The 26,843-nt window shown below is 43.5% G+C and overlaps 1 protein-coding gene across 1 annotated transcript in view; it reads right to left on the minus strand.

Annotated features, from left to right (window-relative positions):
• Positions 1 to 9,430, minus strand: part of PHACTR3 (phosphatase and actin regulator 3) — a 191,113-nt gene extending 181,683 nt beyond the window's left edge. The window contains exon 1 of the mRNA XM_075012157.1: positions 9,322 to 9,430. Within this exon, the coding sequence (XP_074868258.1) occupies positions 9,322 to 9,430 (109 nt within the window). The remainder of the gene's footprint in view (positions 1 to 9,321) is intronic.
• Between the last annotated feature and the right edge of the window lie 17,413 nt (positions 9,431 to 26,843).

A 26,843-nucleotide genomic window follows, 5' to 3' on the forward strand; every position in this document is an offset into this window, starting at 1 on the left:
AACATTCAGGCTATGTCTAGATTGCAGGCTTCTGTCGGGACACCAGTGCTCTCTCCACAGATGTCTGCCGTGTTGGGAGCATTCTGCCAACATCCTTGTCTTCCTTGCTCCATGAGGAAGAAGGGACATCTTGGCCTAGGGGGTTTTCCTGACATTTGACCCCATGTGGACAGGACGGATGTCAGGAAGTCCTCCCCCAGTGGAACTGTTGACAAGAGATACACAAATGTGGGGCGCAGTTTTAGTATCTTTTGTTGACAGTTTTCGGCAATCTAGACACAGCCTCAGAGTCTAAATCAGAGTGGCTCAAACTGTGGCTCAGGAGTCATATATGTCTCTTTCACAATTAAAGTGTGGCTCATGGACCCCCCCAACGCCAATAGCTGTGAGGGTGGTCTCAGGGCTTCAGCTTTGTCAGGCACACCTGCTGGTGTCCAGGCTGCAGCCAGGAGTGTGGCAGAAGCCCCAAACCCTAGTAGGTCCCTTCTACAGGCACAAGCCCTGAGCTCCAACGGGCATGTCCCAGCTCTTGAATGTTTAAAGAATCTCACCTGTGGCTTGAGTAGTTTGGGCATGGCTGGTCTAGGTGAAAGGAGTCTGAGTTGAATCATGAAATTTCACACATGTAAGAATGCTCTGCGAGCTCATAAACTAAAGTAAAGATGCTGCCCAAATAGCTTAATTTAGATGAGATGGTAGAGAATTAGTTCATAACTGGAGGAAAAGGGTCTAGATACGCTGACAGGTGTGTTTTCTTTTGAGTGGACAGTGACAGTGAAGAAGACTGCATGCAAGCATATATTGAAGGGCATGTTGATTTCCAAAGGAGCTAACTTTATGGGCATCTAGTTTGATTTCATTTGGAAGAAAGGGTCCAGCTTTTGATAAATTAATCGATGAAAAATATAGATCAGGTGGAAGGAGTAAAATGCAGGGCACAATAGCAATTGAATGCATGGGCTCATGGAGACTTGATGAAACAAGGATCATTCAGCTGAGGGAGAAGGCAATTAATAGTTGGCCTGATTGAAGTATTTAACATCTAAGTTGGCTGTATTTTATGACCATTGTAAAACCTACTTGAAGTGTTGGAAAAATCAGAATTAGTCCTAACTGGTTCCTGGTGCAAGGGACTGTTGTGCCAGCCACAGATCTGGCACAGCACCATGCATGAATTTCCCATTCCTAATACACTTCCCACATATTTTGATAGGCCTTCAGCACCTCTTTAACATCAGGCAAAAAGTTTTCCAGTGTTCCCAGACTTGTCAAAATGAATTTGAAGAAATAAATCATAATGCCAATGAATGTTAACCTAAAACCTGAGCACTCTGCACCAACCCAGAAGAGGCCAAGGGACCCCATGTAAGATTGTAAAAGGAACTTTAATGGAATATCCAGCAATGTTTATGCTTACAAAAACAGACAGGTGAAGAGTATTCTTATACTGGATGTTATTTCCTCAAAACCTTCCCTAAAGAGTTGGTTGAGTTATTGCTGATATCTAACAATTTACCTTGTGCTGTATAGTGAGTGATAGTAAATGCCTCCCTCCTCTAAAAGAGGCTTAACATGAAAGGAGCAAAACTCTAGTTTCTCTCACTCTCTGATCAGTCTGGCAAAGCAACTGCCTGTCTTCACAAAGGTCTGTTCACATGGCATCTTCTGAATGATAATAGGTGATACAGGGAAAATGAGTGGTACAAGAGGTTTTACTGTGGACTTTTTGGGGAGGGCAATGAATGCATTACCTAGAGAGATGGTGGAATCTCCATTCCTAGAGGTCTTTAAGTCCTGGCTTGAGAGAGTCCTGGCTAGGATGATTTAGTTGGGGTGATGCTGATTCGGGCAGGGTGTTGGATTCAATGACCACTGGGGGTCTGTTCCAGCCCTAGGATTCTATGATGTTCCTACAATCCGAGCTGTAATGTTGATCTCATTACTTGCTTTTGCTTACATAGCTGGATCAACTTTTACCATGCAGAAAGCTGTGTATGTCTGGGATACAGACATTTGATATCTAGTGAAATTTTTGGGCAGATTAGTTTGAGTTACTCTGTAACTGAAAAGATTCGCCATGCATCTTCAATATTATGAGGTGTATCTGTTTTCCACACCTAGACCTCATGAATCTGCAGTCAGCTAACACAAAAACCAAAAGATCCTATGCTACTGTTCCACAATAGCTCCTTGGCTTTCAACTTGAGGAGGAGGTATAAGGTAATATGGACCATTGGTGGGGGTGGATAAACATCTGTTACTGAACAAAAACATGGTGTAAGTTCTGAAAAAGAATTCTTGAGCTGGGTAATTTTGTAATGGATGCTTGGCATAATAGTACCCTTCTGCAAATTAGGTTTGTTTTACTCTGTAAGACCTATAGTACCAGCATCTAAATTGCTGGGTGGGTAAACTCTCATTCTATTATAGTTGTCTATCTCTCTTCACTAGTTAAGCTTTGACATTAATTTTCTCTCTTTTCTGCGAAGTTCCATTTCCTTTATGATCTAAGACCCAAATGAGACTATCAGTCTCTCTCCTATTCCCTTGGATTGCTGGAAATGTACAATGAAGGAGCTATTTCAGATTCACCGTCTATTTGAGACACAGTTGCAGTATCTTAAAATCTGGCTTGTGTGTCTTAAATTCCAGACTTCTTTGACCTCTTTCTCCCAACCTTTTTTTTTGTGGGGAGGGCAAGGCAGGGTGAAGAGGATCAGGGTGGGAGAAGATGGGTGTAAAAACATTTAAAATGACTCACAGAATTACTTCAGTTTGTCACCATCTTTCCCTGTGTGACTCTATCTTCTGTGACTTGAATCGAATTTCGTTCACCGTTTATCTTCTCTTGAGCAAGTGTGTTTCATTGTAGTGTTTTTGCCAGCTTTCAACTTAGGTTATAATTAAGGGCTGCCTACTTACTGCTGCAACTGCAATAGGATAGGTAGTTTTTGTTTGCTGTCCTAAACTGTTTGTAGACTTGTGTCCTGTTTAAACATCTCCTGGTCCTATGTTTGAAAACACTGTTGTATAAGGATCTGAAAACCTAACTGGGGGTGGGGGTGGGGTAGTCCTCTATCTGATGCACTGTTTCTGAATGAGATCATGGTGTAGGCGTGTTTTGTACATAATAATCATAGGCCGGACTGGATGCCAAGTATCTTGGTGTAAGGAAGTTCCATGTGTAGTTAGAGGAATTTCTGTAGGCTTCGCAAGTTTAAAATGTACTCCTAATCCCCTTGGCACTTTCATTCCTCACTCAGCAAAAAGTCCCACTGATCTTCATGGGACAACGTAGGCTCATAGATTTTAAGGCCAAGAGACAACGTCGTAGCTATCAGTATGACCTCCTGCATAGTTGCAGGCCACAGAACCTCACCCACACACTCACTCAATAGGCCCATAACCTCTGGCTGAGCTACTGAAGTCCTCTAACCTTGACTGACAGACCTCAAATTACAAAAAAAAAGTCACCAACTACTCTAGCAGAAACCAGCAAGTGCCCCAGCCATGGCTGAGTGAAAATTGACAGATCAGACCGTGTATGTGTGTGTGTGTGTGAGAGAGAGAGAGAGAGAGAGAGAGAGAGAGAGAGTCAGTGCTTAAACTATAAGAGCTAGGACCACAACATATGGTGTGCGGTTTCGTCTTACTCTTAACGTAAACCAAGGTCGGCCTGCAAAGAGAGAAATCTCTGAAATCCCAGGGTTGCCCAAAACATTGAAGGGGGTATAGAAGAAGAAAAAAAGGGAGGGGTACACACAGGAGGGGCATGATCCTGAGAGTGGCCACTGGGACAGCTGCAGCACCAAGAGGGAGGCCAGCAGAACTGGGGCTGTATCTTGCTTGCTACAAAGACTGGGTAAGTAGTTCTCCTACCCGAACCTGGAGCCTGCCCACCATGGTGAGCCTACAGGATGCAGAGGGAACTGCTGCTGATGGGGGTGCAGCACCTAGACAGCCTATGTGCCGGGGGGGTGCTGGAGGGGGGCAGCTTCTAGAGCATAGCTCCCCTCCTCGCAATAACCTGGAGGCTGTGCAGGGCAGATGGAGGGATGCAGCCCCCTAGAGCCTGGCTCCCTGCCTCCCCCCCAGCCTGCAGGCCATGGAAGGCAGCTGGAGAGGGGCAGCCCCTGGAGCCTGGCCTCTCCCCAAACAGTCTGCAGGCCATGGAGGGGCTATTGGAAGGTGGGGACATGTCCGGTGCTTGACTCCCAACCCAGACAGCCTATAGACCACAGGGGGGAAGTCCTCCAGAGCTCATCCCTGCCCCCTGATAGCCTGAAGGCTGCAGGGGAGGAGGAACTTGGAAGCTGAGGGCAGCATCAAAAGACTCCCCACCCATAGCCTGCAGGCTGGGCAGGAGCAGCTGGAGGCTGAGACCAGCCCACAGAGCCCCAGCCTGTGTCTGACAAGCACACAGCCCTGGGTCCCTCCCTCCCAGGAGGAGAGGGTGGCCAGGGAGTGCTGCCCTCTCCACCTGGGAGGAGCTGCTGTTGTAGTAGTGTCACCCTCAGCACAGTAACACTATTTTCAGTCTCAGGCCCCTGTCCTGGGACCCCTGCCCTAACTTCTGCATCTCTCACCTACCTTGATTTCTGTAACCCCACCCCGCCTTGAGCCCCCACCTGCTGCACCTCCTCACCCCTGAACGCACTCCAGTCTTCATTCTTCAAAAATACTATCATTGAAAAAAGCATGAACATTTTTCATTCATTTAAAAAAAATACGACCGTTAGAGCTGAGTAACACACGGTACATCTTCTAGTTTGTAATACCATATTCTTTCTCATCAGGGAGAACTCACCAGTTCTCAAGAACCTAATCACATGCGTTCATTGGTGATACAAGAATTGTAGAATCTCAACCCAAAATGCACTTTTTTTATCATGAAAAGAACATTCAAATACTTTATAGCTGGTTCCACTTAAAAAAAAAAACCAAATCCACCAATTTTATTAACACTACTTGCAGCATTCCCTATATCTAAATGTGTTTAACTTCTGCAGGTGGGAAATATCCATTGCTAATTCTGCCCACTGCAGACAAAACCCCCATTTCCTTCTCACCCCATGGCTGCCATATGCTAGCAGATCACTGCAAGAAGCTGTTATTAATTAAAAAGGCATGTGAAGGGTTTAATTATTAGCGGATTTGTAGGTCTGTTATTTAGTAACACATGTTACTGTTAAGTCTGATGTCTACATGTACTGAACATCATGTCTTTTTGCTGTAAGAACATTTTATAAGGTGCTATTAATATATAATTTTAAAACCAATTTTACATAGCAGATTTTGAAGCAGAATTTAGCAGTGGCCTGTGCATTTGCTGTGGTAGTAAGTCAAGGAATCATTTTTTGTTTGTACACAGAATTGTGTATATAATATATATTGTAAAGAGGGGCCTGATGTGTGTCAGAAATAATCATTGATTGCAGCTCTGAGTGGCATCAGCCAGAATTGTGGTGCTCAGCACTTCTGAAAATCAAGCTCCAAAAGTATTTGCAGAGGCAAGTTCTCTTAGGATTTGCATGGAGTCTGGCCAGTTCAATACTTTAGATGTCCCTTCCTCCCCTGGAAAGAAGGAGCCTGTTTTTAACCACATAAAGAAAAGGAGGATAACTTATTCAAGACCTGAGGGAAATCCTTTGCAGGGTTTGGTTTCAAGGAGCATCCCAGCCCAAAGAAGAAAGATTTCAATTTGAACTTCTTTAGGGCAAAAGACTTTCGGTACAATCCATTTATAGGGCTGTCCTTGAATCTGCCACTTGACTTGTCCAAATTAGCCAAAAGGAGACTACTTCATGTAATTGCTAGACCATCAATCCTAGCTAAGCCACTGGCTTGCTATATGCCTTAGGCAAGTATATAACCCTGCTGTGCCTTATTCAGCTTGGCTGTAAAACAGGATAAAAGCAGGAGTTCACTGAAATGTGGCATTGCCCTAGAGCTGAGTAGTTCTGTTTGGGTATATGGAAAATTAAAGGATATTGCTTCTGCATCTTCTGCTGTCAGTATCATTGCAAATACTCCTGGATAATGATGGGGGCCAAAAATACTCATTCTGGGACTTCATAAGTCAAGACAGGGAATGTGCATCTTGGCTACTTAGGGGAAATGAACCTCTAGAAAACATTTTAAATAATAATGCTTACCACACTTTCTATCATGATAAATTTTCCCACTGTAGGTAGTCAAACACCAGAGAAGAAAGTTGCTCATCTCTACCAGTCGTTCAACGAAATCCAAGTCCTTGTAACCCTCCACTCCTCGTTCCCCCGCCACCCCTCAAAAAAAATTAGAATACTCACTGTTCCCACTAACACAGTGAAGAAAGAGGAACATGAGCAGGGTGAGAATGTTTCAGTAGTGACCTCAGTAAGGGTTTGATCCAAGAACAAAATGCATATGCCAGATGCTGAAGGAAAGCCTGTTTGTGCATAACATATTGGATTTTCCCCCCACAATTCATCTTGGAATTGATGTTGCCTTTCTGCTTGTACCCAGGTCAGTGATAGTGTGGGTTGTTTGCCTTTTAAAAGCCATTTCATTAGGTTAACACCCCGATGAAATGAATAACTGGTCTTCTGAAACATCATCTTCTCTTATTAGATCACACACCCCCTAATTAATTCAAAGAGTACTTCATACCCATGCTGATTACTGTTCGTGCGTGTGATGTATGTTGTGATGCACGACTTTGCCAGGCATATCTTAAATCATATTTATGTACACATTGTAACTCGCCTTGTAGAATTTTATGTTGCTATTGGCACATTTGTCTGTATGGTTTTAAAGTACAAATGTCTGTTTTGGCTTGTGTTTTTAAATTAACTAGGAAGTTACTTCTACATACAGTTCAGAAACTCAGGTTGAAATTAGGAGCTCAGTTCTACACCTCTGATGTCTATAGCAAGGCTTAAATGGAAGCAGGATTGGGATGTAACTGAACATTACACTAGAATGACGAGATCTCGAAGTTATTTTGACTTTGCATCCAGAGAGATGTGTATTTTGGTTACTGAAGTAAACAAAACTTAGATATTATTCTTTCTATTGGTAAGGAAGTAAGATGAAAATGTAACTATGGAGGGTGGTAACTAATTCATAGACTGGCATAAATTATGCTGAAATCTTTGAAATACAGAGACAAAAACAATTTGTTAACATACTACATAGAATAAAAAGGTACTGTTGCAATTTTGCAGGTAATACTGAAAATATTAGATGCTAACCAAACAATGGAACTGTTTGCTAACAAAATCCATCCCAGTATATTACATAGAAAAGTAAAACAAAATTATGTAGGGTTTCCTTAATCTACATAATATAATACTATATACAGGCTGTAGTTATGATTCCTTATATAATGTTATTGCAGGGTTGGAGGGATGGAGGTGGGAGATGGTTTTCTTTTTGCATATTTGTGCAGCAGCTGTCATGTCATGTCTTAAATTTTTGCATTTTCATTGAATAGGCTGTTAACTGTCCTCTTTTGATAAGTGAGTTTCTTTTCCCTTATCAAACAGATTTTATAAATTAGATTGTCTATTTGTTACATTTACTGTTTTCCATATTGGTTGATTTGTTTTGCAAAATACAAGAAACAGCTGATAACACATTGTGTGCATATCATTTTCCTTTCACTAATCACTTTTGCCTTCAGAAATCAAAGAGCAGAAGCCTACATTCCTCTCTTTTCAGTCAGTATTGTCCCTTAGGGAGACAGTCAAGTACTTCATGTCAGAGGCATCCTTTGTTCCCTTTACTTGGGGGTACCACCAACAACTGGGCATCAGAGAAATCCTCTATCATTTCTATTCATTTCATTATTTTATCTAGTTCTAGAACTACAAAGACGTTCAGAATTATTTGATGAGGTAAACTAGTCAAACAATAATTATTGATCATTTTAACATGTGTCATCTGCTCCTGTGAGAATGAATTTGGCAAGCAAACCCATCAAAGAAGGCTGATAGTTCTTTTCTTGTTCGTGATTGAAACACTAAGGCACAATCTAAAATCCATTTAATTCAATAGGCACCTCTGTGCTGGCTTCCTAGGGATCTTTCGGGTCAGGCTCTGAGTTCTGTTTAGAATTCCATAGATGGGCTGCTAAGATAAACACATCTTCCATTGTCTCATGGTGGTAGAAACCACATAGCTTACAAGATTTTGTTTAATCATACTGTGTCTGAGAAACCCTCACAAAGAAACCTTAATGCTTATTTAATGGTCCACTGTTTAAATAAAGCCAGGGTGAATTACTGTATGGGTCTCAGCTTCCAGTTGCTTCTTGTTAAGCCTTTCCATGTCCTGTCCCTTTCCATACAGTCCCATCACCTTAAAGTGATCTGGAGTTTGTGAGTTGAGGAGAGGAAATCTTCACCATGCCCCACCTACCACTCCTGAGCCATCCTTTTCTTTATTTCAAAGAACTATCATCACTTTGATATTGGCAATTGGAAATTATCAAGTCACCTCTAAAGGCATGTGTATTGAATGGATGAATTATTCTGTAGCATGAAGCTAAGCTGAAAATCTTTCTTAGCTGGTGCTAGTGGAATAATCTGTTTTTGTTTCTAAAGGAACGAGTGTGATTAGAGACTGGTGCCTCCAGATTATACTTCTCCGTATGAAATCAAAATTACCTTTGGGGTGGGGGGTGCATTTAATTATTACTCTGCTTGGTCTGGTCTCCATGGTGACTCCATCTAAATAGCCTGTTCCCTTCTCTTGTACTGGACCTTTTTCTCCCCTCCAGACAGTAATAAATCAGCTTTACAGAGCTTGACTCACAGTACTAATCAGTGACCTGGGCAGGAGTGCTGCCTACTGCCTTCAGGACTGTACCTCCTTCATCCAGCCCCTCTGCCTTCCTCAGGCCCGGAGCCTCTCAGCGGCTGCATGAATAGGCTAGATCCCTCCTGCCATGCTTAGGCTAGGGCCCAAAGGCTCCCAGGGGCTGGGGGCGAGAGGGGGAGGGGAGTATGTCAGCCCCCGGCTAAAGCAGCTCTTGCAGCTCACCGAGGCTGCCCCCTGCCATGGTCCATGCAGGAGTCGTCGTTGTGCTGAGCAGGGCCGGCCAGCCAGCCAGCAGCCTGCGGGGTTGCAAGCAGCTCTAGAGCCGCGAGCCTGAGCTGGACCTCTGCCCTGCGCCCCCCCACAGCAGCCTCTCTCAGTGGGCAGGCAGAGGCGGGCTGGCCAAGCCCGAGCCCGGCTCGGAGGCAGTCCCAAGCCTTTCAGTTTCATCTGTGCCTACTTCCCTGCCGGGCCACTTTGCAGCAGGACCCGCTGCCCGCCCCCGAGCGCTGCTGTTACCTGGCTTCTCCCCGGCGTGAGGGGCGGCGCAGTCCGTGAGGATGCTGGGGTCGCTCTGCGACCTGCCTCGCGGGAGAAAACAGCCCGTCCCTTCTTCCGCTGCAGCCATAGGTGGGGAGGGGGGGCTCCGGGGCGAGGCAGCCAAGGTCACAAGGGGGCAGGGGAGGAGGGAGTCCAGCGCGCCAGGAGCTTCAGCCAGGCAGCCCCAGCCAGGGCAGCATCGTGCCCAGCCTCCGGCAGCCAGCTCCCGTCAGTGCAAGCCGCCTGCAGCATCCAGCAGCCGCAGAGATGCCCCTGCTGCCTTGGGCTCCTATTGCCGCTCAGGGGCCAACTTTCTGCCGGCGCGGCTCAGGGGGCCGCTTCTCCGCGGGGGCTGGCATGAGCTGGGGCTGGGCTCCCCCCTCCCACGCCCCCTCCCACCAAACAGCCAAATCTTCGCTCCGGCGCTTGCTTCAATCGGCGGCTCTTCTGAGAGCATCTGTTGGAAAACATTGGGATTTTCCCATCGTGCCCCGCGAGAGGGAGTGTGACATCACAGGGGGGCGGGGGTGGGCTGGGAAAGGGGACACCTGCACTGCACAAAGAGGGGGTGGCGGCAGGTGTGCGGCCCCCCCCCGACCCATGAGACAGCCTAGTGCCAGTCTGCCGTGCTTTGCATTTCTGCCCCCGCCCCCCTCCTCCACACACTGCCGGCGGCGAGTCAGGAGCTGCCCCCGGCAGGGGTTGGGCTGTCATGCGACCCGTCAGCTCATCCCAGTGTCTGTCCGGGTGCGTGTGAATGGGGGGGGATCCCCCGCGAGACTGAACCTCCCCCCGCCCCGCCTCCGGAGGAGCAGCTGCGTGCGAGCCCCCGGCACCGGCCAGGACCCGCCGCGCCGCGGTCAGGGCTGCAGAACGCCCCGCGCCAGTGCACGTGGCGGCGCGTGCCCTGTGCGGCGGGAGCGCTCGGCGGCGCGGGCCTCGCAGCTGTGCGCCCGCGTGGACGGTGCCGGCGCGTTCGCGCGCGCCCGGGCGGCGTGGCCGCGGCCCGTCGCCTCTCCAGTCTGTGCACTTGACGGGGTTACACACTGGGCCAGGCTTTGCCCTCGGCCAGCCCCGCCCCTCCTGGCTGCGTGTCCCCCAGAAGCAGGGAAGGAGCCTGCAAACCTAGAGAGCTGCCGCTGCCCTTGTCATCCGAAGAGCTGCCTAAAACTCAGCCCTGTGGGCAGCTGCTCGCCTGCCAGGTACTGGCTGCTGTGACACTGTTTGCTGGGGGGGCAGGAGGGGGTGAGTCTGTGGTAGTATTAGCGCTTTCCTTAAGAGCCTGCTTTGAGGTACAAGGTGGGGTCACCTTGAACCGGTACAATCGGTGCAGGCTGCTTTTCTGTCGCTGGTGAGTAGTGGTCCCTCTAACTTTTTCCGTCCACGAACAGCATAAGGTTGTGTGCACCCAGGCATGTTCAGATGTGCATCACCCAGAGAAACACGGGTTGCCAGTGGCGGGCAGCTGTGCGTGCTCAGCAGATCAGTTGAGAGCCACTTGGATCAGTTCTGGGCACTGGACCAAGCCTTCTGCTTACAGCAAACACTGCTGGTGAGGGATTTTCCACTGGAATGTTATTAACTTGTGAAATGAATTTTTAAAAAATTTTCTTCTAGGGTATAAAGTAAAACAAAGAGCATAACACTCAGAACTGGACCAAAGCATTTCAGCTGACCCCAAATGATTGTTTTAATTGGAATTTTACTTTGAAGGAAATTTCAGAGATTTGTGGTTTTCATTCACATCTTGTATGGATTTTTTTTTTTTTAAATTTGTGGCATTTCCCAGAGATCAAAGAAATCCAGTTTCTGCCCAGAACTATGAGCTAGGAGGATTGCTTGGCAGTATATGGTCCAATGCTTTGTGTGATTTCTTCCCTGTGACCATTTGAGGCTGTTGGTGTCCCAGTTAGAGAAGGAAGGACTCTCGACACTGCCGTACTAATAGAATAGCATTGAGTTCATCTGTGAAGCCTTTGCATAGAGTAGAGTGTGGCCTTGGTTTCCCACATTATCTGCAGAGCACTCCCCAGTAATTCAGCTGATGTTTGGATTGTGTGTAATGTACCCTTAGCACACAAGCAAGGTTCTAAAGCTAAGGAGTTGCACACACGTGCACATGTTACAGGCATAGCTAGTAGCAGCACCTGTGCTTAAGGTTCCTGGACACATCCTTTTATAGGACTATGTGCAGTTGCTTATAACTTTGTGAACCAATACATTTGGAATGATTTTTTTCCAAATTCTTTGAGAACACGGCCCTCATCAAGTATTCGTTGTAACTGTTTGATGATCTCCAGCATGGACTGGTAGGTCAGTCTGAAGGGTATGCAGTCAGTGTGTGGTTTTTGGTTTTTGTTTTGTTTTTGTTCTTAATATTGAGGCAGGTTTTCTTGAGGTATTTCAATGCCAATGTTATGGTCCATGGTATGATCTACTTCTCGAGTAGAGTGTTTTTGGAGGGCTTTCCCTAGTAGGGTGTGAGGCCCAAGACAGCCTCCTCTCTGCCTCTGCTTCTGCCTCATCCCCACTGCACTCCTTCCTCCAAGCCTTGCCTCTGCTGTGCCCCCATCCTGCCTCTTCCAACCCTTGCTCCACCCCTGCCCAACCCCCTTCCTGCAAGCAACCTCCCCTGAATGACATGGCCCAGGGATTACTGAGGGGCCTGATGTGGTGGTGGGAAGTGGAGTTATCCAGTCCCAGCTTGCTTTGCTCCAAGCCCAGGTCCGCTGGTAAGTGTAGAGATGGCTCTGACCCTTGTTGCTGGTACCAGGTGTTCCAGTACTCCTCCAGGCAGAGCTCTGGTATATTGCTTTCCTTTGAACATTCATAAAACAGGTTGAGGGCACAGAAAAGCACTAAGGCAGCTGTGTTGGTGTGCTGGTTGCCCTCCCTTCATGCTTGCTCTTTTCAGAATGGGTGTGTCAATAAATCCTATAACCCTGCATTTACTCAGCATTGCTGGGGTCTTGTGCACCATGTATGCTTGCCTTTGGTCAACAAAATTGTTCACTTACCAATAGTGTATTGCAACCAGAACTGTCCCATTGGTAAGATGGATCAGGACAACAGCCCTGGACCCTTTGCTTTGCGAGGGGGTACCCATGCTTCAGGAGCCACTCTGGAAGTCCCATCCTGCACTGTAGCAAAACATCTGCAACACATAAGAAAACGGGATGCACTAATATCAGAGGGGTGGCTGAGTTAGTCTGTATCTTCAAAAACAGAAAGTCCTGTGGCACGTTTATAATCTAACAGATATTTTGGAGCATAAGCTCTTGTGGGCAAAGACCCACTTCATCAGATCCAGTTACTATTCACTGTAACAGACGCATCTGATGAAGCGGGTCTTTGCCCACAAAAGCTTATGCTCCAAAATATCTGTTAGTTTATAAGGTGCCACAGGACTTCTTGTTGTTTTTGAAGATGCGCTAAAGCAGGCATGTTTCTTGAGGGGATTCTGCACTCACAATCCAAGAAAGATGATGAAAATAAAGAGAGCTGAGACTAGAAACAGGAAGGCTGGGAGAGGAAAATCCTTTTGGAGCATGTGACAGATATGTTGCATTCTCTCTTTACAATGCATAGTAACCTGAGTTGTGTCCTCCCCTCATTGCAGCAAATGCACAATTCTTTCCCAGGCAGCTGCCTTCCTCCCGCTGCACGTTCTTATGGGCTGCAATTTTTTTGTGTCCCCCACACTGCACACCCCCAGACAGGTTGTCAAAGATGGCTAGTGTTATACACAGATGCAAGGTGTATGTTCAAGAAGCATATTTCTGTATACATCATCACAACTGAAAGTCAACACTTCATCTTCATTGAAATTACAGACAGAACCTCTATGTAGCACAGCAAATGCTATTTAACCCTTTCCCAAATACAGCAGCAAAGTTTAATAATTTTCATTTTCAAACTTTTCCCTTGAGACATCCTGGATTCTTAGTGCCCTTCTGGTAGTCCTATCAGCCATCAGGTAGTCAAAGGGTGCTGTCAAATTCCCCCCCTCATTCTTCTCTTCTGCAAGCTAAATAAACACAGTTTCCTTTAGGAATGCAAATATTTAACCAGTTAACTGGTAGGGTCTGGAGCAGCTTCCCATCCTCTGTGGCACTGTGACAGCTATCAGAGCAGAGGACAGACACATAGGAGCTATTCCTGCTTGCAGATGGGGTGGGAAAAGCAGCCAGACCACAAGTGGTGTTTAAAAAATGCTGCAGAAGAAAACAGAAGTAATAGGGCTGCTGGGACATGCAGGAGTGCATCATGGGGCACTGAGCAGGAACCCAGAATGCCCTGCGTTCATTACCCCCATCCCACAAGACCTATCGTCAAAATGGAGAGAGCTGCACTGTGGGATAGCTGCCATCAGGGCACTGGTCTCATCAGCAATGGAAGTGCTGTAAATGTGAAAATGATCTGATGCCTGTAGAAGTGAGTCCACAAAACTAGTAGTTTTCTTTCAACAGCTCCCGGTCACCAAGGGAACTGTGAGCACAAAAACTCCATAAGTGTAGACCGCTGACATCTGGGGAAGCTTGCACTCAGTAGTTCCTCCAAGATAAAAGGCAAACTATGCTTTAGCCATATGTTAACAAAATCAAATGGACCTTCATGGAATTCAGTGGCCATTCTTTCACAAAAAAGGTGTGAATGAGATAATCACATCTTGGCAAAAAGAAACAATTGCATGAAGGTGGTTGTTAAGGACGAGATAAAAATAGAAAACAGGCAAATGATGCCCCCCAAATGACCCCCTCCCAACTCTAGCCACCAGCAATGCTAAAAGAACAAAGGAAATAGCTTTAGATGGGAAAGAGAGATCCTTCCTGAAAGGAGTTCAGCCAGTAAGACTGACACCTGGTGAGAGAGACCTTTTTGCTTTGAATTCAGTTAGGTTGTTAAATAAGATTTTGGTTGCATTTTACCTTTTATTTACTTGTAATCAACTCTGAGTTTCATGCCACTTAAAATCCATCTTTCTGTGTTAAGAAACTACTTTTGTTGTTTTTATCTAAATCATTGCTTATGGATTGAATGGTTTGAGAAACTCCATTTGAGATAACGGGTTAGTGCATACAATTTCTGTTAATGAAATGGGAGACTTAATATGAGCTTCTGTTGTCCAGAAAGATTCTGGGCTGCACAAGACACACGTTTCGGAGGGAAAGTCAGAGACTAAGATCTCACTGGTGGTGCTGTGCGATGTAATTCGTGGGTGGTTAGTTACAGCACTCATACACCATATCTAGGAGTGATTTACGTGCTGGAGGCTGCATGTGTGAGATGACCACGAGTGATTGTCTTTACAGTGAAGCAGAGTAAAAGGTATTTCAAGTTGGGGAACTGAGTAGGGAAAGCTGTTCAGCTGTCCAAATTGTTCTCTTGGTAATATCACAATCGTTTCAATTTCAATTGTGTTCCATTTGAAGAAAATGATGTATTTTTCTCCATTTCGAATTTAAAAATTCATGGAACTTTTTTTTAACAATTGTCAATATCCATTCAACAAATACTAAATTAAGCTATACTTTAGATTTATGTACCACAAACGCTAATAAAAATACCCTCTCCATTCACTTTAGAACTTTATTGACATATTACAGAAAATTAACACCCAAACATAATTAAAGAACAGCAGTACAGTTCTATTAATTTTCATTCTGTGCAATAGAAGACAAGTGAACAGATACTTTTTTAATTTTACGTTCTATTTAAACAAAAAAGACTATATGTTGTTAATATTTGAATTCTGAAAATGTTTCTCTGAGGGGAAGAAACAAAGAAGTGATGAGTCATGTTACCCCTATTTTTCTTGAGTCAGCATAATATTAAACAGTCTAATTTTCATTACTCAACAGCCCATCTGTGTTCTGCGATCAGATCTCAATCTTTCTCCTTATTCCTTCCTTTGGGAAAAGTGACTCAGGACGAATTAAGAATTATAATAATATCAGCTCTAAAGCCACACTTGTTTTGATGACAATGGGAGATAATTTTTTTTCTTTGAGCTGTGTTTACAGATCTAGCAACAAAAGGCATTATTTCTGGCTCGTGATTTTTTGGGGGGGGTTCTTTTTTAGACTTGATGCTAGCATGCTGTAACTCAGCATGCTTATATTAGTTCTGCTGAAGTTATCCCGTCTAATGGTCCAAAGATTCCTGTCTCCACATATTGTGCTTATTCGCTCAGACAATTTGCATGAGACGTCAGAGAAGAGGACAGGTTGTGGGAACTCATATGTCATGGAGGTGGTACACAAATGTATGCCATTAAGAACAGATCAAAAATTATCACTGCTGGGTGTTCCATATAGCACTGAAGGATTGGAAGAAAGTGTTTTCCTAAATAATTTTTTTCCCTTAATATGACGCCCACTTGCTACTATAACATATAGATAAGGGACCCAAATAGTAATAGGCAGATATTGTCTCTGATGTAGTCACACCTTTTATGTTTCCTGATTTTGACACCAGTCTCTAACATTTTCCATGAACTGCCCAGTGCTGCACACCTGAGTTTGGAGACTGATTTTTCCCATTTGCTTTCTGTTCTAGCTGCACTCCCCTGCCTCAGTTTATCATGCTATGAAGAGTGAGAGACTGAGGGGAAGAGCAGAGGGACAGTGTAAAGCAGGGGTGGGCTGGATCCTGTCTGCTTGGGTTAGTCCCTCGTGGGCCCCCGCCTGTATATTTACCTACACCTACAGAGGTATTGGGTGATTGCCACTGTCATTGGCTGCAGACCACCATTCACAGCCAATGGGCGCAGCTGGAAGTGGTGCCCCAGTCTGTGCCACTTCCTACTTCTCTCATTGGCCACAAACAATGATTCATGGCCAGCGAGAACTGTGATCACCTGATACCTTTAGAGGTACATGTAAATATAGCAGTTGCAGCCCTCTAGGGACTAACTCTGGTGGGCCACCACTTTTTTTATTGCCCATCCCTAGTCTAAAGGAACTGCCCATCTGCCCAACCAGCAGGTCCTGTTCAGAAAATCCCCCACCCAGCCATCAGTGCCATAATAACAAACAGAAGGTGAACCCTTATTCTACAGTAGTGGTTCCAAAACACAAAGTCTACACTAGCAATACCAGTATGGACAATCAAAGAAGGGGAAGTAGCAGCTGTAGCATGCAGAGGCTGAGGGGGAATTTCAGGGACCTGGCAACCTTGCAGTAATTATGTGCAGGGAGTGGGGAGTAGAGGAAATCTGTTTCTTTTCTCTGCTCATCAACATTTAAAAAAAGAGATGGAAAGAAAAGATACCTATGGGTAGTGCTTAGGGACTGCATTTGTATGTATGTGGGAATTGTTCCAGTGCACCTTATCCATGTGAAAATATGACCTCTGCAATGTTGAAAAGTCAGACGTGAGGTGACAGGCTGAGCAAATATTGATTTGTGCAGGTTAAAGTTCCTTTGGGGGTAGCCTCATCTGTCTTTCACACCCAATTTACTCCAGGCTTTTGAAACGTGGGGAGAAAAGGGCATGTGCAGTGTTGGAGCAGGGTTTTCTTTCGTGCTCAATTCTCTTTTGACCAATACTGGCTTACCTGGCCCAGTCCTATTATCTGCCAATGTTGAAGAAAGAACAATTTCAAATAATTGGATGGAAAGACAGCTGTTGTGTTTACTTTTATCTGCAAAATATTTCGTAATCTGAGAGATGCGTGGGTATTTCAGGGGTAATTTAGGGACCTGAAAGCCACGTAGCCAAAAGAGGGCTCATGGTGACATCAAACCATGTAGTTCAATCTCCTTTGTCACAGAATGACAATTAACACTGCAGAAGCTGGTGAAAAACTTGCACGTTACTGTTGTAGTATAGGAGATAGGGGTTCTAGACACAAGAAAAAAAACGGAGGAAGAGCAAAGTCGTACATAGCACTTTACATCTATGTATATCAAAACACTTCCCAATCTTTAGCCACACAACACTCCTTCTGGATAGGCAAGTACTATTAGCCGCACTTTACAGATGGGGACCTGAGGCACAGAGAGGCTAAAGGATTTAGGCATTGCCATGCCAATCTTTCAGGTGCCTAGAAAATCACTGAAACTGCAATAGGATTAGCAAAGGCTGTGTTAGGTGCCTAGGCTTCCTATACAAAGAGTAGAGAGAGAAGACGCCTTAGAATGGGATCCAAAAGCCACCACGGTGGGACAGCAGCTGCCTTTTGGAAGCTAATGAGAGGGGTGTGTCCTGAATCATTATGGCTACGTCTACACGTGCAGCCAACATCGAAATAGCTTATTTCGATGTTGAGACATCGAAATAGTCTATTTCGATGAATAACGTCTACACGTCCTCCAGGGCCGGCAACGTCGATGTTCAACTTCGACGTTGCTCAGCCCAACATCGAAATAGGCGCAGCAAGGGAACGTCTACACGTCAAAGTAGCACACATCGAAATAGGGATGCCAGGCACAGCTGCAGACAGGGTCACAGGGCGGACTCAACAGCCAGCCGCTTCCTTAAAGGGCCCCTCGCAGACACAGTTGCACTAAACAACACAAGATACACAGAGCTGACAACTGGTTGCAGACCCTGTGCCTGCAGCATAGATCCCCAGCTGCCGCAGAAGCAGCCAGAAGCCCTGGGCTAAGGGCTGCTGCCCACGGTGACCATAGAGCCCCGCAGGGGCTGGAGAGAGAGCATCTCTCAACCCCCCAGCTGATGGCCGCCATGGAGGACCCGGCAATTTCGACGTTGTGGGACGCGGATCGTCTACACAGTCCCTACTTCGACGTTGAACGTCGAAGTAGGGCGCTATTCCTATCTCCTCATGAGGTTAGCGACTTCGACGTCTCGCCGCCTAACGTCGAAGTTAACTTCGAAATAGCGCCCGACGCGTGTAGCCGCGACGGGCGCTATTTCGAAGTTGGTGCCGCTACTTCGAAGTAGCGTGCACGTGTAGACACAGCTTATGTGTTTAGGCCACTTGGTCCTTTTTGTTCTGTTCCCCTGTCCAATTTATTTCCTATTTCTTTGTATGTGTATTTTCCCCACCCTATTAAAACACTTTTATCAACATTTTTAGTTTCAGGTTTTGGTCGAAAAAAATCTAAACTCCAAGGTCTAAAGCTTTTTTTGACTAAACTTTTTCCTCTCCCTCCCCCCACCACCAAAATTTTCATTTTCATTTGAAATAAAATCAAAGTGTTATCAAAACAGTTCTCAACCAGATGTCCCAACCAGTGTGTGTAGTTCCCACCCTGGTGGTGAGCCAACCCAATATTTTGAAGTCCTGCAGATGACATAGTTCAAAGGTTCAGATTCAAGGTATGATTCAGGCTTCAAGAAAAGCCTTCAAGCAGGAGGCACGTTCAGACGTTGAGCAAGGGCTCTGGCTTCGGGGCTCAGGCAAAAACAGCTTCAGCCCCCAGGGCAAGAACATACCCACAAATTATTCCAAGCCATCTAGACATTAGTGCAATGCAACATTCCATCTTCAGAAGCTTTATTTTATCAGGCTACTGCAATGTAATTCATAATTCCACTGAAGCAATAATAATAGGATTTAAATTGCACATTTCATCTTCAAAACACTGTGGGAACATTAGCTAATTAATTAGGTTACTATAAACTCTCTAGGTCAAGCTCCCACTTGTACATGCACACAGTTCCCTTGCAATCAGTAGGAATTCCGTGTATATATCTGTGTCTCCTTTGTTGTAACAAACTCTGTGTTCTACTGCACTAAATGCATGACTTCGGAGAACAGACATAAATAAAAAGGATAAATGAGCCTATTTTTAGATATACATCATGGAGTGGCACAAAAAAAAATCTTTTAATGGAGCAAGCAACATTTTACATTAAACACTGTCAATTACTTTTTTCCTGTAACTAGAAGGAAGAAACATGGATGTACAGAGATTAACTGCATAAATAATAATAAAATGACAGGAGATTAAACAAAAAATTTGCACTGTACGCAAGGTTTAGGGCCTGATCTAAACCCATTGAAAGTAACAAAAGATTCCTACTGATTTCAGTGGGCTCTGTGTCAGACCACTAGTAATTTAACTGCTATGTGATTTTTTGATCCCCATAGCAGCGTTGAGATATAAAAACCTGCATAAAGTAAAATTACTTCTAATATTAGCTGCCTCAAGCAAATATGAACAGGCTTTATCATATAATTAAAAATAAATTCATTGTCCTTTTGTAGCATGTGGACTAAAATCTTGTAGCTCTGAGTTAGAACAAACCATCAGTCACGTAGCACTTTAAAGACTAACACAATCATTTATTAGGTGATGAGCTTTCATGGGGTAGACCAACATCCTCAGATCTGGAGATATCTTTGCTCTAACCTCATATAGGCATTCTGATGTTCTTACGTAGAATTCAGATGTATCCATTCACTGCTGTAACCCATTTGACCCCACTCCCTGACCAGAGCTGAGACAGAGCCCAGGCATTCTGACAGAGTTTCTCTCTCTCCCTCTGCAGAGGTAATAACAGCATAAGAATATATATTAAAATTTTAGACCTAACCATGTCCCTTAGGTGACTTGCCACAAGATGTCCCAATATGCTGTTATTAGAGTTGAGTGGGTCTAATATTTATTTGTCTTCCATTTATATAGGAATTAGATTAGATACAGGGCTCCTGTCAGCTAACCACTAAATCATCTGCTAGAAAAAATCGTTTTCAAGTGCTTACATCACCCCTGGAATCATTGTTAATGTTGTCCCTCCCCACCACCAAAATGTGAAGTGGCTCCTATGACTGGGAGGCTGGTAATGCTAAGTCTTGTGGTCAGTTCATCACATTGGTGTGCTAATGTATATGCACAAAGAACGCAAAACACCAGCACTTCAAAGGAGCGCACCATATCTTCACTGAATTCAGTGATCTTTAAGAAGAAGCTACAGGCCTAGTGGCACTGGGAGTTTTACCTGCGTAAAGATGCAAGATATGGCCCTAGGTGTATATATTCCAGCCACTCTATTGCCTCTTCCTTTAGTCACATTCTCCTTTTCTACCTTCCTCCCTTTAGGATTTTTTTCCTGGTGGAACACACCCGATCTGCATGCCGTCACCTATTTTCCCCACCTCCACCCCCAGCTGGGGATCCTGCAGCTGAGGCTGCCAGCAGGATTTGAGTTTCAGCACCTTTTTTCTAGGGGAAAAAAAAAAACACTGCCTCCTGCTAACCTGTAACCTGCATGCTTTTACATTCCAAGCAATTTTTATCATCATTTAATATCCTTGTTGTCAGAATTATTAACATAATGATGGAGAAGAGCCTAACTCCTGCCAATCACAGAGAGCAAACTGGTGCATGGTGCCTGACTCTCCTCTCCATCAGTGGCTTTCCATGAGTATACCTCCACTCGTTTGAAGTAAAATGGGTGGGACAAAGAGAACTGGGCTCACTAAGCTGTGCATTCAAAGAAAAAGGTAAAGCCCTTAAAAAATCTTGAGGTGTTAATTTTCTGTACTTTGATTTCTATGAAGTGCTCTCTGCCAATATGACTTCCATTTTATGTTTGCTGTAGCTATTACAAAAGAGCCTTCTCTAACCAGATCTCTGAAACAAGGAGTAATTTCTTTAGCTCCTAAAAATAGGGGTAAAAATCAGAAAGTCTGTTACACTTCATTTAGATCATCAAATGCTGACTGTAATTTGAATGAATGTATCTTATTTAATCACATATAGCGTTGATTTATCTCAGGAAGACACATTAATGTGCATTTTGTTCTGGAGGTGTTTGGAAAAGCATGACTTGGAATGTTTTCGACCTTTCCTTTGTCTTTGCCTATCAGAGAATATATGGCACAATGTGATGCTGGTTCTTAATTTGGAGCCTGAGGATAGTAGAGATTGTATAGAGATAGTTAAGATTTTATATAGATCTCTCTCTCTCTCACTAATCTAATCCTGCCCAAAACATTCCAAGGCATGCTTTTCCAAACACATTCAGAACTTACATGCACATTAATGTGTCTTCTTGAGATAAATCAATGCTGTGTTTGATTAACTAAATAAGATAAAGTCATTCAAATTACAGTCATCATTTGATGATGTAAATGAAGTGTAACAGACATGGAGATTTCAGATTCATAAAACTATTAATAGTGAGTACAAAATAATTAGCAGATTTGAAGCAGCAATTATTTGCTTATATATTGAGCCATAGGAATGGGGATAAAATAGCTGTTTTGGAGAGTATGCTCAGTATCATAAGAAAATAGGTCCAGTTCACAGAGCTTAAAATGGGAATATGTTGGAGGCTATCTTTGTATCCTGAGTTTTGAGGATTGGGCCAAATTTTCAAAAAAGATTAGAAGCAGCCCATTTGTCAAGTTTATTGTTAATCATGACTCCAGGAACAAAGGTCTTGTGTGGGAAGAGTTCACTAATGTTCTTCGATGTGGTATAGAGGAGAACTGAGATGCAGAAAAAGGCACCCTGGGCAGAGGGGCGATAACCTCTTCGGAGCAGCTGATGAGTTACTGTTACTACACATAACCATCCTGGCCTTCCGTAAATTATCCATGGGACTAACGGGGCACACAGGTGGGAAGACTAAGGAGAGAAACCTGAGAATAGCAATAAGACTTTATGCAGGTGCACAGCGTAGCCTGTAAGCATGTAGTACTCTGCATGCATAGAAAGATAGCTGTTTTCCCCATCCTGCAGGGACTGATGTGTGGCTAAAACACTGGGAGAGTTAAAAATCATTGCAGTACAGTAAACTGAACCTTCTCCCAGTTACTGGGGACTTTGGGGAGCCAAGAAGCAGCCAGATGGCCAAGGTCAGCATAACACTTAACCTGTTTGTGCTGCATGGAGCTCCCAGAGGAAGAGTTTCCCAAGGTTTCCTGTGAACTGTCTCCTGGCACTTCCAGTTCCACTGCCTGCATACTGCATCAATGTGAAGCGGAATGCATACAACTCAGACCCCATGGGTGTTTTTGACTACCGTCGCTAATTATGTTGGAATTAGAAAGAGAGGCTATATGAACCTTGCTATTAACAAGAAGACAGGTTCAGTTTCAGGCTTTCAATTTGTCATGCACTTGAGTGTGCCACTTGACAATGAATAGGCTATTAAAGAGCAAGGACCTGATTGATAGATACAGGACTTGGGGAAGGAGATAGGTGGTGGCCCTGCATCCTAAGAGATATTCATCCTTATTGCATTCTCCTTTATATAAATGCTTCTTTGTCAAATGATTTCAGATCATATTTTCCAAGGTACAATTTTGTACTTGTCTAATTCATGCATGTGCAAGGTACACACAAAATGTTGCTCTCGGTAATCTGGATCACCATCATTTATGTTATGCTGACTTCTCAAATATTTAAGTAATTAACCGCAAACAGTTCTGCTTTTGATCCTCTAAAATTTGTTGTCAAGACTGCCATTAGCTCCAATGGGCACAATATACAGCTGCAAATAATTAGTAACATTTTGCAAGGTTCACTTTAAATTTTTCATGGTAAAATGGAGGTGCAGGGTCATTCAAATATCTCAGGACCACAGAAACTGGAACAGTCTTTATCAAATATTAGTAATACCAATGACTATTCATTTTAAACTACCACCTGCTTTTAACTCCTTAGGTTCTCAAAGATCCTTGGACTTATCTTCTACGAAGCATCAAGTACATGATGTCATTGCCTTTACACTTCCGTTGCCTTACTCGAGTACCTTCCATCCTGGAAAAGGAAATCAATTAAGGACTTGCCAGTTTGTAAGTACGCAATGTTAAGAAAACTGAAAGCAGTTGAATTTCCTCCTGCCAAAGTCGTTTGTCTGCTGCTTATTTTACATTACTTATTAGGCTTTTGTTTTTCCTACCCTTCAGCAATCTTCAGAGTTGTTGCAACTCAGCAAACATTTTCTTGTTGGTTGCAGAAAAGATCGTGGTGGTAGTTAGCAAATCAATTTGAAACATGAGTAGAATGATGCACTAGGAGCTGCAGAAAGATCAAGTTTTGTATAATGTTTTGGGATGAATGTTCCCCTCCTATTATAGGCCAATAAATGTGGCTGTTTTGGTAAAATCCTTACATGGAAATCTGCAAATGTCAATTATTTTAAAAAATGTATCCTGTTTACGTGCAGATGGGAGAACAGGAGTCTGGAACTTATCGGACATGTATCGGAATATCTTAGTTGCAAAGAATTTATCTCTACTGTTACAGAAGAAGCTACCGTGTGCCTGTCTTTTCCAATAGTACTAAGGAGTACTGGCATGAGGTAGTCTTGTGGTTTAGATGAGTTATACATGTTGCTTGCAGTATCAGAGAAGATATGAGTCTGCCCAATTTTTAATAATCATCCTTAAAATCTAGGCATACATTTTCTCTGACAATTTTTGATGTAGCCTTCTTCGTTATGACTGATTTTCTTTCATCATAAAATGATTCTATGCTAGCGGGATAAACCAAAGGGGTAATTTCTATACATTGCAATTTGGCCTTCTAAACATTCCAATCAAGGAGAAATGAAAATGATTTGTTTAAAACTTACAATGTGGAATGACTAGATATCAGCACTGGATAAAGAGAAATATTGGGCTTGTATTATTGAAATAAATCTTGTTTGGTTCGCTGTTTATTTTACACTTGATTGAGCCTTCAGGCTCAACGTGAATAAGGGTTGGTGTGTGAATGGTCTATCATTGGATATTGACGTGGGAATGCTCTACACTGGAAAGGATTTGTGACTTGGAAAGAGGAGGAGAGCTCCTTTGTAGGCTACAAAATGACCAGCTAAACATAACTGTGAATTTGTTATTGTATTTACGTGAGAATTAAGGAGCTTTATAATTGTATAAATATCATGTTCCTGAGCTAACTGAAATGGGAAACACACTTTCTTATCATTTAGATATTCATGGATGCTATATTATCCTTTATTATTTTGATTAATCGCCATTTTGCTCTGTTTACTGTGGAACAAAGAGAGTATCTTATGATGCAGAATAGTGAGTTGCTTAGGAAATCAGATACATAAAAATGTATTTTAACTAATGGTAGCAAGTCAGATACTCCATTTGCTATACAGAGCTAGCTGACTTTTTATTTCTGAAAATTGGAAATATCACAGGAGATTTTCACTGTATTTCAACCAGCTGTGTTTGCGCAGTAGCATTAATGTGTCATATGCAAACTGCATCACTAGATGGTGATATGTCCTCTCACTCAAGTATGGAACCAGGTCTGACATTTCATTTGATATGTGCATTTGGTGTACGATGGACACACACATATTGTAATTACAGCAGTCATGTTTGTTTTTTTTTATTGCAAGGGGTAAATTGACATAAAAAATATGTTCCAGTGTTTTGAGCTACTATGTTGAAGCAAGTAAATTAGACAGACATGCAAAAGGATTAAAATTAATTTTGTTTTGCTGACACTTTACATTAGAAGTATTCTAACTTTTAATACTTTTGCAGAAATAATGTATCTAATGTTTTCACAGGACACAATTTTGATAACGGGGCATTTATACTTTGATCTGATTGTCCTTTTTTGCTCCCCTTTCATTATTTGTAAGGTTTATCCAGTGTGCACTGATTGATGTCTCATTGTCATCAAATCTGGTCTAATTCTAACCTGTCTCTCTCTTGGATGAAATCCAGCAAACAACCATTTGTCATCATGTAGGAAGATAAAATTTGGTGGTCCATGCTACTTAGATGGATGCTATAGAATTTCTGATACAATGTTCATGAATTCGTAGGATGAAGTCCTGACATCTTTCAAGTTAGAAGGTGTTTTTTCCCCCCATTTCAATGAGGTGAGGATTTCACCCATATATTTTAACAGAGATCACAGTCTTTCCCCAGTTATTCCTGCCCTAAGTCTAGTGACTTAGAAGTTCTGCTGTGATAATGTCAAATGACATTGAGGGTCTGATCCGGTCAATAGTAACGTTTCATTTGATTTCAGTGAGAGCAGGATAAGACATTTGGGCTTCTGGGGCCCTGTTCCTGTGAAATGCTAGAAAGACCCTTATCCCTTTGAAAACCTTGGGAGTGGGGTTTCTCAGCACCTCACAGGAAAAAGGCATTCAGTGTCTCATAGAAATGGGTTCTGAGTCAGGTCTAAGTACATGGGAGCAAAGCTGGGAAATTGGTACAGCAAACTGGTGACCAGAAACATAGGAAGAGAGCAGAAATCTTAACTGGACAGCTGATCTGCCTTTTGGTTTCTAGGTTTTTTTAATTTATTTTTTGTAAATGGCTTTCTAGAAGGACCTGATCTAATTCTCCATTCAGCTACAGGGTAAAACAGTGGAGTTAACATAAGCAAACTTGTGTAAATATTTTGTAAGAGAAGAATGACGCCTACTTTATCTGTTATTACAGGGTGGGTCTTTAACACTAAATCCCAGCAGTCCTGTAGCACCTTAGAGACAAACAAATTTATTAGGTCATGAGCTTTGATGGGTCAGACCCACTTCTTCAGCGCTAGCTTTGTCACTCCTGCCATATGTGCTCTACTTGTCTGGTGGGTCCTGCTCCCAACATACCTTTGCAGGCATGTGGAGAAGGAAAAGACTTCAGATTGGTTTCCAATTTTTAACCAGCTTTAGCTCCTCCTTCCCATCCCTTGTGCAACAGCTAATGGTGAAAGAGTAGTTAACAATAGCACTTAAACATCTCTCGGCTGTGTCTACACTGCCCCTTCCTTTTGGAGGAGGCATGTAAATTTAGCAGATTGAAAATGCTAATATGAAAATTCAGCACCTCATTTGCATAATGGTGGCCACTCGCTGCATCAAAGATGCTGCTTTCGAAATGCAAACTAGCTGCATAGATGGAGTTCCTTCAAAAGAAAGTCCCACTTTCGAAAGCACTCTTCTTCCTGGAAAAAATTAGGAAGAAGAGTGCTTTTGAAAGCAGGGCTTCCTTTCAACGGAAACCCATCTACACAGCTAGTTTGCATTTTGAAAGCAGCACGTTTGAGGTAAAGGGTGGCCACTATTATGCAAATGAGTCACTGAATATTCATATCAGCACCTCATTAGCTTTTTTGATCTGCTGCATTTACATGCCCCTTCTGAAAGGGAGGGACAGTGTAGATACAGCCCTCCAGATTAGTTTTAAAGCAGGCAGGGATTGAATTCCCCACCTACTAATAGCCACTACTCTCCAGAGTTATAAAGGTGCTGGGAAGGTCTCCTTCAGCTAACATAACAATATAAGGAGGGTTGGGACTGTGAGTAAGTGATGCTGGCCCATAAAAATTCATAGCTACTTCTTATTTGGAAACAAACATGCTTTTAGCCTTAACAGAAACACCCAACTCAAATACTTTTAAAGGTACTATTTTTGCTAATAATCTAAGGACATTTGACGTGTACGTTGCCATGACAACAGGCTTCCTTTAAAAAGAAAATTCTGCTCATATAGTGTGTTTCTGTTGTGTGCTCCCCCCCCCCCGCCCCCCATTGAAAAGCTTGGCTTCAATAGCAATTTATAGGAAACAGCTTTGTGGGATGGATCTTCTTCCAGAAGT

Source organism: Carettochelys insculpta, chromosome 17, assembly GCF_033958435.1.
Source record: "Carettochelys insculpta isolate YL-2023 chromosome 17, ASM3395843v1, whole genome shotgun sequence".
NCBI lineage: Eukaryota > Metazoa > Chordata > Testudines > Carettochelyidae > Carettochelys > Carettochelys insculpta.